General features: G+C 43.0%; 1 protein-coding gene across 3 annotated transcripts in view; it reads right to left on the bottom strand.

The window, feature by feature from the left end:
* Window positions 1–14,200, bottom strand: part of LOC130356545 (ras-related protein Rab-44-like) — an 87,827-nt gene that overhangs the window by 49,268 nt on the left and 24,359 nt on the right. For all 3 annotated transcript variants that reach the window (XM_056558231.1, XM_056558233.1, XM_056558232.1), the window contains exons 3-5: window positions 8,520–8,631; window positions 5,599–5,770; window positions 2,650–2,796 (exon numbers count right to left, since the gene is read on the bottom strand). In XM_056558231.1, coding sequence (XP_056414206.1) covers window positions 2,650–2,796; window positions 5,599–5,770; window positions 8,520–8,631 — 431 coding nt within the window. The remainder of the gene's footprint in view (window positions 1–2,649; window positions 2,797–5,598; window positions 5,771–8,519; window positions 8,632–14,200) is intronic.

The raw sequence follows: 14,200 nt of genomic DNA, 5'->3' as shown, positions 1-14,200 counted from the left end.
CATGTACACAAAAGGATACTCATAAAGTGTTACAATGAAATATGCCAGAGCCCATGATGTCTATTTATGGTTGTGTAATGCTCATTTTTTTAAACTCATACTCATCTTCATTTATATTGCTCTATATTCTTCCAGTAAACTTCTTAGATTACATTACACAATGTGCCAGTCTAGTCTGAAAATATGTATTGTACAATTCTTGCTTGTGGCAATGCTTAACCCCTTCCCTCTTTGGCAATTTTTCATTTTTGCTTTTGTTTTTTCCTCCTCACTTTCTAAAAATCATAACACTTTAAATTTTCCACCCAAAAATCCATGTGAGGGCTTGTTCTTTGCATCAACAATTTAACTTTTATACATAAGTAATAAACTTTATTGAGAACATCATTTAATAAAAACAGTTAAAAAGGACAGTATAGCCAGACAAAAAGGAGTTGGTAAGGCAGGTAGTAAGTATATCATTGGTTAGTATAAATGCAAAAATGCAAAACATGACATAGTTATTCCTAACTACAGAGTAGGGCCACCAGTATATCAAAAATTATAAGTTACACATGACAGTCATGTAAAAATTGCACCGAAAAACAAAGCTAACCTAAATAAGGAGGTCACTGAATAAGTAGCCTCCAGCGAGTGGTCAGGAGAAAGGGGAAAAGCAAGTAATGGTGTGCAATTGGAGCACAGAATATCAGCATTACTATGAGGCTTCCCCACTCACAGAGCACAGGCTGGGAGACATAGACAGTGTACCTACCTACACAACACCAGTACCCCAACGTCGTTTCGCCGTTTGGCTTCCTCAGGGAGTATATGGTATGAAGAACTGTTTTTATTAAATGATGTTCTCAATAAAGTCTATTACTTATGTATAAAATTGGTGTTCTAGTGTGTATATAGGATTTTTTGTCAGTTATCAACACACTCGACTTTAAATATATTGGTATTATTTTGCCCTTTCTTTGGATTTATTAACAATTTTACTTTGTAATACCATTAATAATTTAACTACACTTTGTAATACCATTAATAATTTAACCAGAAAAAAATTATTTGTGGGGCAAAAAAAAAAAAAAAAGTCATTTTGTAATTTTTTGCGGCTTCCGTTTCTACACAGTGCAGTTTTCGGAAAAAATTGCACCTTATATTTATTCTGTAGGTCCATATGCTCACAAGGATATCCAATTGATATAGGTTTGATTTTATTTTACTACTTTAAAAAAGTTATAACTACATGTACCCAAATTAATACATTCTAACCCCTATAACTTTTTTTTCTGTATAAGGGATGATATGAGGGCTCATTTTTTGTGCTGTGATCTGAAGTTTTAATCAGTGCCCATTTTTGTTTTAATCTGACTTTTTGATCACTTTTTATAAATTTTTTTATGGAATAAAAAATACCAAAAATACGCTATTTTGTACTTTTGAATTTTTTTACGTGTATGCCATTGACCGTGCGGTGTAATTAACAATATATTTTTCTAGCTCAGACATTTACGCACGCGGTGATACCACACATGTTTATTTTTATTTACACAGTTTTTTTTTTTATGGGAAAAGGGGGGGATTCAAACTTTTATTAGGGAAGGGGTTAAATCACATTTATTAACACTTTATTTTCCCTTTTCTTTGCAATGTTATAGCCCCCATAGGGGACTATAACATGCAGTTTATTGATTTCCAACACTGATCACTGCCATGCAATAGCATGGCATTGATTAGTGTTATCGCCGCTCGACTGCTCCTGCCTGGATCTCAGGCACGAAGCAGTCATTCGGCGATCAGACAGCGAGGGAGCAGGACAACGTGGCGTCCTGCAAGCTGTTCGGGCTGTTGCAATTTCCCCATGGCGGTCCCGAACAGCACCATGGAGCTAGCCGCCAATGCTTACTTTCATTTTAGAGGCGGCGATCAAGTGTGATCACCGCATCTAAAGGGTTAATGCCGGACATCAGCCTGATCGGCGATTTCTAGCATTAGCCATGCGTCCTGGTTGCCTATAGCTCACTGAGTGCACATCATACCTCGGGAGACGCAGATGAATGTCTATTTGCGGCAAGGGGTTAAAGGGGTTATCCACCATAAGGTGATTTTAGTACTTACCTGCCAGAACTGGGTATTTACTGTTGGATTTTGTTCTCTAAACTACACATCCCACAGTTCCATGCTTGAAAGTTTGAGATTGCTTTCCTTCCTCCAACACATCAGCCACCCCACCCATTGAAACACAGTATTTTCTAACCAGGTGGCCTACAGCTGTTGCAAAATTAAAGTCAGAAAGGCTCCCTCTGATCACCTGACTAGTGATGTAAGGTCTCGACGCACTGCAACCAGGGAAATCCTGAGAAATGAGTAATTTTGTATGCTGTTAAAAATAAATATTGGGGCGATAATCACATAAGAATTGTGAGAAAACCGTCACACACAGATACAGACACTATATTATGAACTACACTAACTTTACAGCCCCTGTAGCATAGTCAAATAAAAAAAATCCTGGAATACCCCTTTAAGGTATCAATTCTTAATTAAAACAGTTGTTACAAGGAACATATATATATATATATATATATATATATATATATATATACTTTATTTTCAATTTGCACATGTTACAAATCGATTTCATCTTTACATGAAAGAACTCACTTTTTTAACATAATCTCCAGTGTTTCCGTTTCTTTTTTGGCTTCTTTTATTTGATTTGTTACTTTTGCCAAGAATTCCTCCAGGTTCTCCAACAAATGAGGTTCCTCCTGGCCAAGCCTGGTCCACAGTTTCCAGATCTCAGATTCACTTGAATGAAATGAACAGTTTTAGTGTTTTGTTTTTTTTCCTCAAAAGCTGGATTTAAAAAAAATAGGAAATAAAAATTGAAGAAAAAAAAGAAGTTATACTTCTCCTTCCTGCTTGATCTACTTATGTCTATGGCTCAAAAACTGCAGTAGCAGTTTTCAAAAAAAAAACAAAAAAAAAAAAAAAACTGCCAAGTGGAAATGTAGCCCAAATCAAGTTATGACCAGGCACATATTTGCACCAAAATTTGCAATATTTATAAATTGCGGCACATAATCCTGTGTTCACACAGCTAGGCTATAAATGGTATTCTTTTTTTTAGGTCATCATTTTGTGCTGATTAATTTCTTCATATATCTTTTTTTCATTAGCATGTTCTAATACAAAGACCTCCAAAAAGGTCAATAAAGTATACCTCTTTACAGGAAAATGATTACAGTGTAGAAGTGTTCACAATAATCATTTTGCCCTTACATAGAAGCTGGACTGGCTCATAACTGTACGTTAGGAAACATAGCCCTGTGTAGTCTCCCAAACTCTCATATCCAGTACATGTGCTAGGACTGTGGAATCACATTACATCCTACATTGCTGGTTCCCCTACTAGAGATGGGTATCAAGGTGACAGAGCAAGAACATCTTTCATCTAATGCACAGATATAAGACAGCAAAATAGCCTTCAGTTGGTCTTTTGCTTTCATTTTAGGTGCCCACACACTTTAGACAAAAGTAGGCTGAACCTACCGTATATACTCGAGTATAAGCCGAGTTTTTCAGCACGATTTTTCGTGCTGAAAACACCCCCCTTGGCTTATACTCGAGTGAACACCCCACCCGCAGTGGTCTTCAACCTGCGATCCTCCAGAGGTTTCAAAACTACAACTCCCAGCAAGCCTGGGCAGCCATCGGCTGTCCGGGCTTGCTGGGAGTTGTAGTTTTGAAACCTCCGGAGGTCCCCAGGTTGAAGACCACTGCGGCCTTCGACATCATCCAGCCCCCTCTCACCCCCTTTAGTTCTGTACAGTACTCACCTCCGCTCGGCGCTGGTCCGGTGCTGCAGGACTGTCCGGTGAGGAGGTGGTCCGGTGGGATAGTGGTTCCGGGCTGCTATCTTCACCGGGGAGGCCTCTTCTAAGCGCTTCGGGCCCGGCCTCAGAATAGTCACGTTGCCTTGACAACGACGCAGAGGTGCGTTCATTGCCAACGTACTTCTGCGTCATTGTCAAGGCAACGCCTCTATTCCGGGCCGGAAGCGCGGAGAAGAGGCCTCCCCGGTGAAGATAGCAGCCCGGAACCACTATCCCACCGGACCACCTCCTCTCCGGACAGCCCTGCAGGACCGGACCAGCGCCGAGCGGAGGTGAGTACTCAGAACTAAAGGGGGTGAGAGGGGGCTGGATGATGTTGAAGGCCGCAGTGGTCTTCAACCTGCGGACCTCCGGAGGTTTCAAAACTACAACTCCCAGCAAGCCCGGACAGCCGATGGCTGCCCGGGCTTGCTGGGAGTTGTAGTTTTGAAACCTCTGGAGGTCCGCAGGTTGAAGACCACTGAGGGCGAATGATGAGAAGAGGATGATAAAGGGGGGGGGGGTGGGATGATGACAAGAGGATGATGAAGGGGGGGTGTGGGATGATGAAGGGGGGGGGTGTGGGATGATGACAAGAGGATGATGAAGGGGGGGGGTGGGATGATGAAGGGGGGGGTGTGGGATGATGACAAGAGGATGATAAAGGGGGGGTGGGATGATGAAGGAGGGATGTGTGGGATGATGACAAGGGGATGATGAAGGGGGGATGTGTGGGATGATGACAAGGGGATGATGAAGGGGGGATGTGTGGGATGATGACAAGGGGATGATGAAGGGGGGATGTGTGGGATGATGACAAGGGGATGATGAAGGGGGGATGTGCGGGATGATAAGGGGATGATGAAGGGGGGATGTGTGGGATGATAAGGGGATGATGAAGGGGGGATGTATGGGATGATGACAAGGGGATGATGATGAGGATGTTAATGACGGGTCTGGATGATGACAGGGGGGGATGATGTATTTCCCACCCTAGGCTTATACTCGAGTCAATAACTTTTCCTGGGATTTTGGGTTGAAATTAGGGGTCTCGGCTTATACTCGGGTCGGCTTATACTCGAGTATATACGGTAACTTTGACAGGTTCAGCTGACTTTCTAAAGGGACTGATAGATTCCAGACTCTCCCCAACAGATGAAGTCTGGGGATCAAAGGGTTGGGTATGTTTAATATCAACTTCCCAATTTTATTGTCCTGAGATAAGCTGCCCGTAAAGCTGTTTGGCTGCAGCTTACCCCTCCTCTCTCCGCAGAGGACATATGACTATTTGGCTGTGCCAATTATTTAATGTACATGGGGAGGTCAGGTGAGATAACCGTTAGCCAAAGAGAAATGTATAGCCACCTTTAGAAGCAAAATCTACTATACAGTTATTTAGAAAAACATTTATTGTGCATATTCTGGCATATTTTTTTTTCGTTCTGGTGTTTGGAGCTCTGTTTCAGAAAAATAAGATATTTCTTTCATCCATTAGGATAAAAAAAAGAAAATGGTGTTTAAGGCTAAACATTTACTTTAAGATTATTTTTCATACTGTGTATTGCAACCTATTTTAGTAAGTTTTTTACACTCTATACAATTGTAGAAGCTTATTATTCAATATTTAATGACAATTAAAAGCAAAATCATAAGATAGAATAAGTTATTTCATAAATTAAAAAAAAAACATATCTAGAGATCTGTCCAGTATCAAAAGAAAAACCAAAATCCTCACTCTTCAAACACATTGTGTGCTCCAAGCTGTTCCATAAAGGACTTAAATTGTTTCCTTTCCTCTGTGTCCGCTTCCTCTAATGACAGAGAACGAGGAAACTCTGTCATTCTTTTTGTCGATTTTCTTTTCCGTGTTTGATTCCATTGACTGCCACTTGAATTGATGAGACTTTCTAAAATACATAGAGTGGGTTAATTCCTTAGCCAAGACAAGTATAAGTGATGTCCTGTCTGTATGTGATGTTATCACATGGAGGATACACTGGGACCTATTAAGTCTAAAAATCAGAAGCTAAGGTGATTACTCAGAAGAAGTCACACCACTAGTCTTTCCTGAGCTATCTGGGAATGGATCCAAAACAGAGGTAAAGCTATCATTAATGTTTCCTTTAGGATTCACTCTAGCATTAGGCAAAAATAGACATGGAAAATTGCAATATGTAAACTGATATAACTATAGAGAATGGAGTTGTGGTTCTTTCCAGTCCTGAAGTCTAAAGAGGCTTTAAAGTTACCTCTGTCCTGTCGGAAGAGTCCCATTCTATAAATGACCTATGATAGTTATGGTCGCTGTTACACATTTTGCATTTGCACCATTGAGCTCCAAGTTTAACCTTTCATTACCGATTAGTTACCCTCATGTCTGTGACACAGTATCAGTTTATGCACGGCATTGAGGCAGCCATCTTAAAGAGAGAAAACTGAGAGAAAGCAAGAACTACTTATCCTAAAAAAGCCTTCATAAATCCAATAGAGTTTATAAGCAAAGCAGTGAGCAGTGGGCTGACCTCAGACAATGATCTCCTGTCATCTCCATTACTGTGTCCAAATGCTGCACTAAAATCCCAGCCAGCATTGTCACTGCAGAACAAGCCCATAAAGCTATCACATAACAATATCTAGCAAGCTTAGCAAAGCAGTGGACTGACCTGTATTTTACCACAAATACACATTAAAAGTGTGTTGAACATGGAGTACCCATTTTAGGCTAAATTACATGTATTTTCTGGGTTTATCAAATATATAGTATTCCTACCTGCGTTTAACATAAATACACATTTAAAAGCGTTGAGAGTGAACATGGAATAGCCATCTAAGGCCAAGTTACATGTATCCTCTAGGTTTGATCAAACACATAGGCCCTCATTCACTAAGCTAAAACAGACTAGTTTTTTCAGATTATTTTGGCGTATCGAGTTTGCGACATGCCTGCACCAGGAAAATCCGGCAAACCCAACATTGCATTGTGAAAAGCCGAAAGGGGGCGTGGTCTGTTGCAAAGGGGTCAAGGTCTGACGCAAAGAGGCGTGACCAGTTCAAATACCCGACCTATTTACTATAAAATTTACAGAAAATCCATTGAATAAATGGTTGGAAATTTTCACCTAAAAAAAACTGGTCAGAAAATGTTGTTGACTTGTAAATCTGTGAATCCCCATATCAAATAGAGAAGAATCCTGCAAATCTGAAACAACATTTGACACTAATAAAAACCCAACACTCTTATTAAATGAGGGTTATAGTGTTTTTCTACCTGGATTTAACATACATACGCATTTAAAAGTGGCAGTTTTACTTCGTGAGTGCAAAATGTTGGCTAAACATGTCAATTTTAGTTGGGCTTGCAGACCATCTAATGTGTGGGGGCTTCCCAAAAGTAGGCATCAGGGAAGATAAGGTAGCTGGATTTCAACTGTCCAATTTTGTTCTTGAGGATTTATACAGCCATCAGAGGTGTCTGGCAATGGCTTACCCACCGCTCACTACTGAGAACACAAGCAAGCATGCATATGTATGGAAGAATCAGGGGAAAATTGGATGTATCGCCAGCTTTACAGGAAATTACGCAGCAGAAAAATGTATATAAAATATAAATCTATATCTATCTTATATACCTTAATAATCATTATATAGTGTACTGCAAAGTCAATGCACATGGTATTAGGGTATTCATGGTATTCACTTTGAGTTTGCATCAGATGTAGACAATATGCCAGGGAGATTTCCCAACATGTACTATGGACAGATGCCTCTGACATATGCCACTGTATAGTACACCATAGTCCACATTAACCCATAAATAGGTCAGTGATAACATTACTTTGAACCCCTTTGACCACTTCCTTTTTACAATAGATCACTTAACATCTAAATTGATACAGGACAAAAAAGAGAGTAGGGACTAGCTTGTGATCTCGGAGATGAAAGTGCCTTTTGTGCTTCAGCGTTAGAGAATGAAACGTCCATCTAAAAATAAACACTTCATTCCAATCTGATCTCTATGCCACAAATACATTCATGTCCTGGCTGTTTAAAGGTTTCATCAAGAAAAAGCTGGGTTTATAGCCAATTTCAGTTCGGGTTTTGCCACTACATCATTTAACCATTTTAGCACTATCCATAAAGTATACCTATAAGTCTGACATGTCATATTGACATCTCACAAGTTTTGATAGGTGGTTGTCTGGTTGCTGAGACTCTCAAGATCGCTATAACAATTGGAAAAAAATGATCAGCAAAGCACAACGCCTCTGTGTTTTTGCACAGCTCACCAGGGAAAGCTAAGCTTATGTTGACCAGATTCATAGAAAGTTTTACAGCAGCATTAGAGTCCCTTACATATAGGTGGCACTAAAGAGACTGTTTTTTTTTTATTTTCCAGCAGAGAAGTACTGTAAATGGAGGAACATGCATGTCAACATTTTTAATATAAGGTCAATTCACACAATGGAATTTTATAACAGATTTGACTGTAAAATGTGTGTGTATTCCACTCCAAACCTGCATCCAAATATCTTTAAAGAGGATGTTTTTACAGCTTGATTTATTCAGACACAGATAAGATGTGTTGTCTTTGCAGGGGCCTAAAAGTTAGAGTTTAGCTGTATATGGAATAATTTGTTAGCTAAAGTTAACACGTACTCAGTCCTGAAGTGAACTCTTCATAAGTAAGATATCCTTTCCCTTCTTTATTGAGTTCATCAAAGAGATCTTCTAGGTCTTCGACAGAGAAGAAAATGATGCCACTGATTTTCTGAAGAGGAAGAAATAAAGATTTTCGCATCAGGAATATCCCTAGAGTCATCCACCAGAATTTCATGTTTCATAACAACATTGCAAGCATGAACTGGATGACAACAGTAGATCTACATCTCCCTGATCTGCACTTGTCGTTGACTTACAGCCTTATAAGTACCCCCTAGATGGTACTATCTCACTGCTCTCTTCCATGGTAACCCCAGGGTCATTGGTGCCCCTTCTTGAGAAGCTCTAAGAAGTATATGATGCCAACTTTTCCTGTTGAATATTTAGTGTGTAATATTGTAATGTCTGATATTTATCTTTATTTGTACCCTCAAAATTGTAAAATGCTGCTGAATTTGTTATATAAATAAAGATTATAATTATTATGTCCCTATCCAGCTACACAGTATTCTCTCGCCTCACCCTCCTTATATGCCACCTATCCATCCATGCCATGCCCCCTTCCCCTCCTCATTACCATGTCTCCCCCCATTTAAAAAAAAAAAATCATGGTTGGTGGCCAATGGTGGCTCCAAATACAGCATAACCATACATTAGAGGATGGGCAGGGAGCGCTTCCTCTTCCTGAGCCTTGTGTGCTCCGCCCCTTCGGTTCTCTATCGACATGTTATAAGATGACTGTAAGCTCCTCAAATATATGCTAGCTCACTAGTATATATTGTTGTAAATTAGGTGTTAGATTAGGCCACAACTCCTTCTATGCCAGGTTCCGCCCACTAGAAACAGGTGTGACTAGTGTAAAAGGGAAAAAAAAGTCACATATTTTTGCACAAACCGAGGTCTTGTGCAAAACTCCCCAATGCCCCCCCCCCCCCCCCAATGCCACTAATTCATGGAGCAGAAACCTATACAGTGTAAGGCTTTGTTACTTCAAACAAGCACCCCAAACCATGTATACAATAAGAAGTGAAAGCTTCATCTGCAGATTTGATGTATTGAATGGAAGAATCCTTTATTATCTAAACAACATATTTCAATTTACCGTATATACTCGAGTATAAGCCGACCCGAGTATAAGCCGCGGCCCCTAATTTCACCCCAAAATCCCAGGAAAAGTTATTGACTCGAGTATAAGCCTAGGGTGGGAAATACATCATCCCCGCCTGTCATCATCCAGACCCCCGTCATTAACATCCTCATCATCATCACCCTGTCATCATCCAGAACCTCATCATCATCACCTGTCATCATCCCCTTGTCATCATCCCACACCCCCCCTTCATCATCTCCTTGTCATCATCCCCACCCCCCTTCATCATCCCCTTATCATCATCCCACACCCCCCCTTCATAATCCCCTTGTCATCATCCCCACCCCCCCTTCATCATCCCCTTGTCATCATCCCACACCCCCCCTTCATCATCCCCTTGTCATCATCCCACCCCCCCCTTCATCATCCCCTTGTCATCATCCCACCCCCCCCTTCATCATCCCCTTGTCATCATCCCCACCCCCCTTCATCATCCCCTTGTCATCATCCCACACCCCCCTTCATCATCCCCTTATCATCATCCCACACCCCCCCTTCATCATCCCCTTGTCATCATCCCCACCCCCCCTTCATCATCCCCTTGTCATCATCCCCACCCCCCTTAATCATCCCCCTGTCATCATCCCACACCCCCCTTCATCATCCCCTTATCATCATCCCACACCCCCCCTTCATCATCCCCTTGTCATCATCCCACCCCCCCCCTTCATCATCCCCTTGTCATCATCCCCACCCCCCTTCATCATCCCCCTGTCATCATCCCCTTGTCATAACCCCCACCCCCCTTCATCATCCCCTTGTCATCATCCCACACCCCCCCTTCATCATCTTCTTGTCATCATCCGCCCTCAGTGGTCTTCAACCTGCGGACCTCCAGAGGTTTCAAAACTACAACTCCCAGCAAGCCCGGGCAGCCATCGGCTGTCCGGGCTTGCTGGGAGTTGTAGTTTTGAAACCTCTGGAGGTCCGCAGGTTGAAGACCACTGCGGCCTTCGACATCATCCAGCCCCCTCTCACCCCCTTTAGTTCTGTACAGTACTCGCCTCCGCTCGGCGCTGGTCCGGTGCTGCAGGACTGTCCAGTGGGGAGGTCGTCCGGTGGGATAGTGGTTCCGGGCTGCTATCTTCACCGGGGGCGCCTCTTCTCTGCGCTTCGGGCCCAGAATAGAGGCGTTGCCTTGACGATGACGCAGAAGTACGTTGGTAATGAAAGTACCTCTGCGTCGTCGTCAAGGCAACGTGACTATTCTGGGGCCGGGCCCGAAGCGCGGAGAAGAGGCCTCCCGGGGAAGATAGCAGCCCGGAACCAGTTTCCCACCGGACGACCTCCTCACCGGACAGACCTGCAGCACCGGACCAGTGCCGAGCGGAGGCGAGTACAGAACTAAAGGGGGTGAGAGGGGGCTGGATGATGTTGAAGGCCGCAGTGGTCTTCAACCTGTGGACCTCCAGAGGTTTCAAAATTACAAATCCCAGCAAGCCCGGACAGCCGATGGCTGCCCGGGCTTGCTGGGAGTTGTAGTTTTGAAACCTCTGGAGGTCCGCAGGTTGAAGACCACTGCGGGTGGAGAGTTCACTCGAGTATAAGCCGAGGGGGGTGTTTTCAGCACAAAAAATCGTGCTGAAAAACTCGGCTTATACTCGAGTATATACGGTACTTCTTCAAATTACAGAACAAGTATACATATTACAAACAGTATACATGTAACAGTGAAAAGTCGTTTTCAGTCAAAACTGGTTTTCCCTAGTGAAAACCAATTCTTACTAAATGCCTTTATTAAAACTAGAATTTATTGTTTTACCCTAGTTAAAACCAGTTTTTACTGCAAAGGCATTCAGTAAAAAATGGTTTTAACTAAGACAATTCTAGTTTTAACAAAGGTGTTCAGTAAAAACTGGTTTTCACTAGGAAAAACCATTTTTAACTAAAAACAGGTTTTCGCTGTAACACTCACATTTAAAATCACTTATAAATGGAATGAATGGCCATGATGAGTTAGAAAAGCAGAACAAAAAACAAACATTGGATACATAAAAATCACATGTAAAATACTTTCTTTCATAACAGACAAAAGACAGAGTGTTGCTTTGGAAGAGAGGTATCTGAAAGAGAGTTGTAAAACAGGAGATGTCTGCTGTGTGTAGTGAATCTATGGAGTTGGAGTGACTATTGTGAATATTTACATTTGCACATAGAGGGATCACTGATAGAATTTTAAACATCCTTTTCACTTTTTTTTCTCTACTCTGCCTCTAGGGGGAGAGGTAGATTGGTCTCAGATGCTTAAATCTTAGTCTTGGACTCAGTTCTGAGCGTGCTCTGTCTGAGTGTTGCTTTGGAAGAGAGACAGCTGAAAGAGAGTTGTAAAACAGGAGTTTGAAAGCATGAGTTTGAGATCGCTGTGAGTGTTACTTTCCTTACACTGTGGGAACTTTAAACTGACATGGCCTACTGAGAATTTAATTGTAATATTTGCTGTCAGTTTTTTGCTGTTAATCTGTGAAATCCTAATAACTAGACGGCCCCCATGTTGGAAAATGCAGTCCGGTGTACATCTTGTGCCATGTATGCAATCCTTAAACAGCAGTTTGAGGGTGCATATTGTTGTGCGAGATGTGTGCGAGTTGTTCATTTGGAAGCCCAGATCCTGGATCTAGAGGAGCAACTGGCAACACTGAGAAGCACTCAAAACTTGGAGAGGAGTCTCCTGCTCACTGAGCAATCACTCTCTGGGATAGAGGTGGGGAAGGATAGTGGGATGGAGGTGCAGGACAGTCAGGCAGCTAGCTGGATTAGAGTTAGAAAATGGGGTGGAGGGAAAAGTGTCAGGGTGGCAAGTCCTCAACTGGCACACCCCAACAAGTTTGCTGGGTTGGCAGATGAGGGGTATGCCATTTCAGAGCTAGTATTACTGCAGTAAAATACTGCCTCGTACCACCAGGGGGGTGTCTGATTCAGTAAGGAGGGAAGGAGGAGTGCAGGGAAGGACAGACAGGTACTGGTAGTGGGGGACTCTATTATTAGGGGGACAAACAGGGCGATCTGTCACAAAGACCGGGATCACCGAACAGTGTGTTGTCTTCCCGGCGCTCAAGTTCGGCACATCGCGGATCGGGTTGACAGGTTGCTGGGTGGGGCTGGAGAAGACCCAGCGGTCATGGTACATATCGGCACCAATGACAAAGTAAGAGGTAGGTGGAGTGTCCTTAAAAATGATTTCAGGGACTTAGGCCGCAAGCTTAAGGCAAGGACCTCCAAGGTAATATTTTCTGAAATATTACCTGTACCACGAGCCACAGCAGAGAAGCAGCAGGAGATCAGGGAGGTAAACAGGTGGCTCAGAAGCTGGTGTAGGAAGGAGGGGTTTGGGTTCATGTTGACTTCTCTGTCGGATACCAGCTCTACCGTAGGGATGGGCACTGCACCCCAATGGGGAGGGTGCAGCTGTGCTTGGGGAGAAGATGGATCGAAGGGTAGAGGAGTGTTTAAACTAGGGACAGGGGGGGGAGGGAACCTACAACGTAGAGGGGGAAGATAGTGTAGATATAGAGGGGGGACTTATTAACCCCTTAACAACACCGGACGTAAATGTACATCCTGGTGAGCTGGTACTTAACGCACCAGGATGTACATTTACGTCCTATACATAACCGCGAGCATTGGAGCAATGCTTGGGTCATGCACGGCAGCTCCCGACTGCTGATAGCAGCCAGGGACCTGCCAGTAATGGCGGACATCCGCGATCACGCGGATGTCCACAATTAACCCTTCAGATGCCATGATCAATATAGATCACGGCATCTGCAGCATTGCGGTGACTAAAATGGATGATCGGATGGATGAATGGCAGAATGGCAGACGGAGGTCCCCTCACCTGCCTCCGCTGCCTTCCACGGGTCTTCTGCTCTGGTCTGCAATTGAGCAGACCAGAGCAGAAGATGACTGATACCACTGATCAGTGCTATGTCTATGCATAGCACTGAACTGTATTAGCAATCAAATGATTGCTATAAATAGTCCCCTATGGGAACTATTAAAGTGTAAAAAAAAAAAAAAAGTTAAGAAAAAAAGTTAAATTTTTTTGGGAAAAACCCCCTCCCCCAATAAAAACGTAAATTGTCTCATTTTCCCTATTTAACCTCCCTGGCGATATGATTCTGTCTGGAAATGTGTACCAAAAGCGGTACAATTTTTTTTAACTCAATTTCACATCTCCCTCCACCCATTTCACATCTCCCCCGTCACATTCCCCTCTCCCTTGTCACATCCCCCGTCACATTCTCCCCCCCTCCTTGTCATATTCTCCCCCCTCCTTGTCACATTCTTCCCCCCCCCCTTGTCACATTCTCCCCCCTCCTTGTCACATTCTCCCCCCTCCTTGTCACATTCTCCCCCCTCCTTGTCACATTCTCCCCCCTCCTTGTCACATTCTCCCCCCTCCTTGTCACATTCTCCCCCCCCCCCCTTGTCACATTCCCCCCCTTGTCACATTCTCCCCCTTCATGTTACATTCCCCTCCCCCTGTCACATCCCCCCCCTTGTCACATCCCCCCTTCATGTCACATTC

Source organism: Hyla sarda, chromosome 2, assembly GCF_029499605.1.
Source record: "Hyla sarda isolate aHylSar1 chromosome 2, aHylSar1.hap1, whole genome shotgun sequence".
Lineage (NCBI taxonomy): Eukaryota > Metazoa > Chordata > Amphibia > Anura > Hylidae > Hyla > Hyla sarda.
The sequence above is the reverse complement of the archived record's forward strand: the minus strand, read 5'-3'. Positions and strand labels throughout refer to the sequence as shown.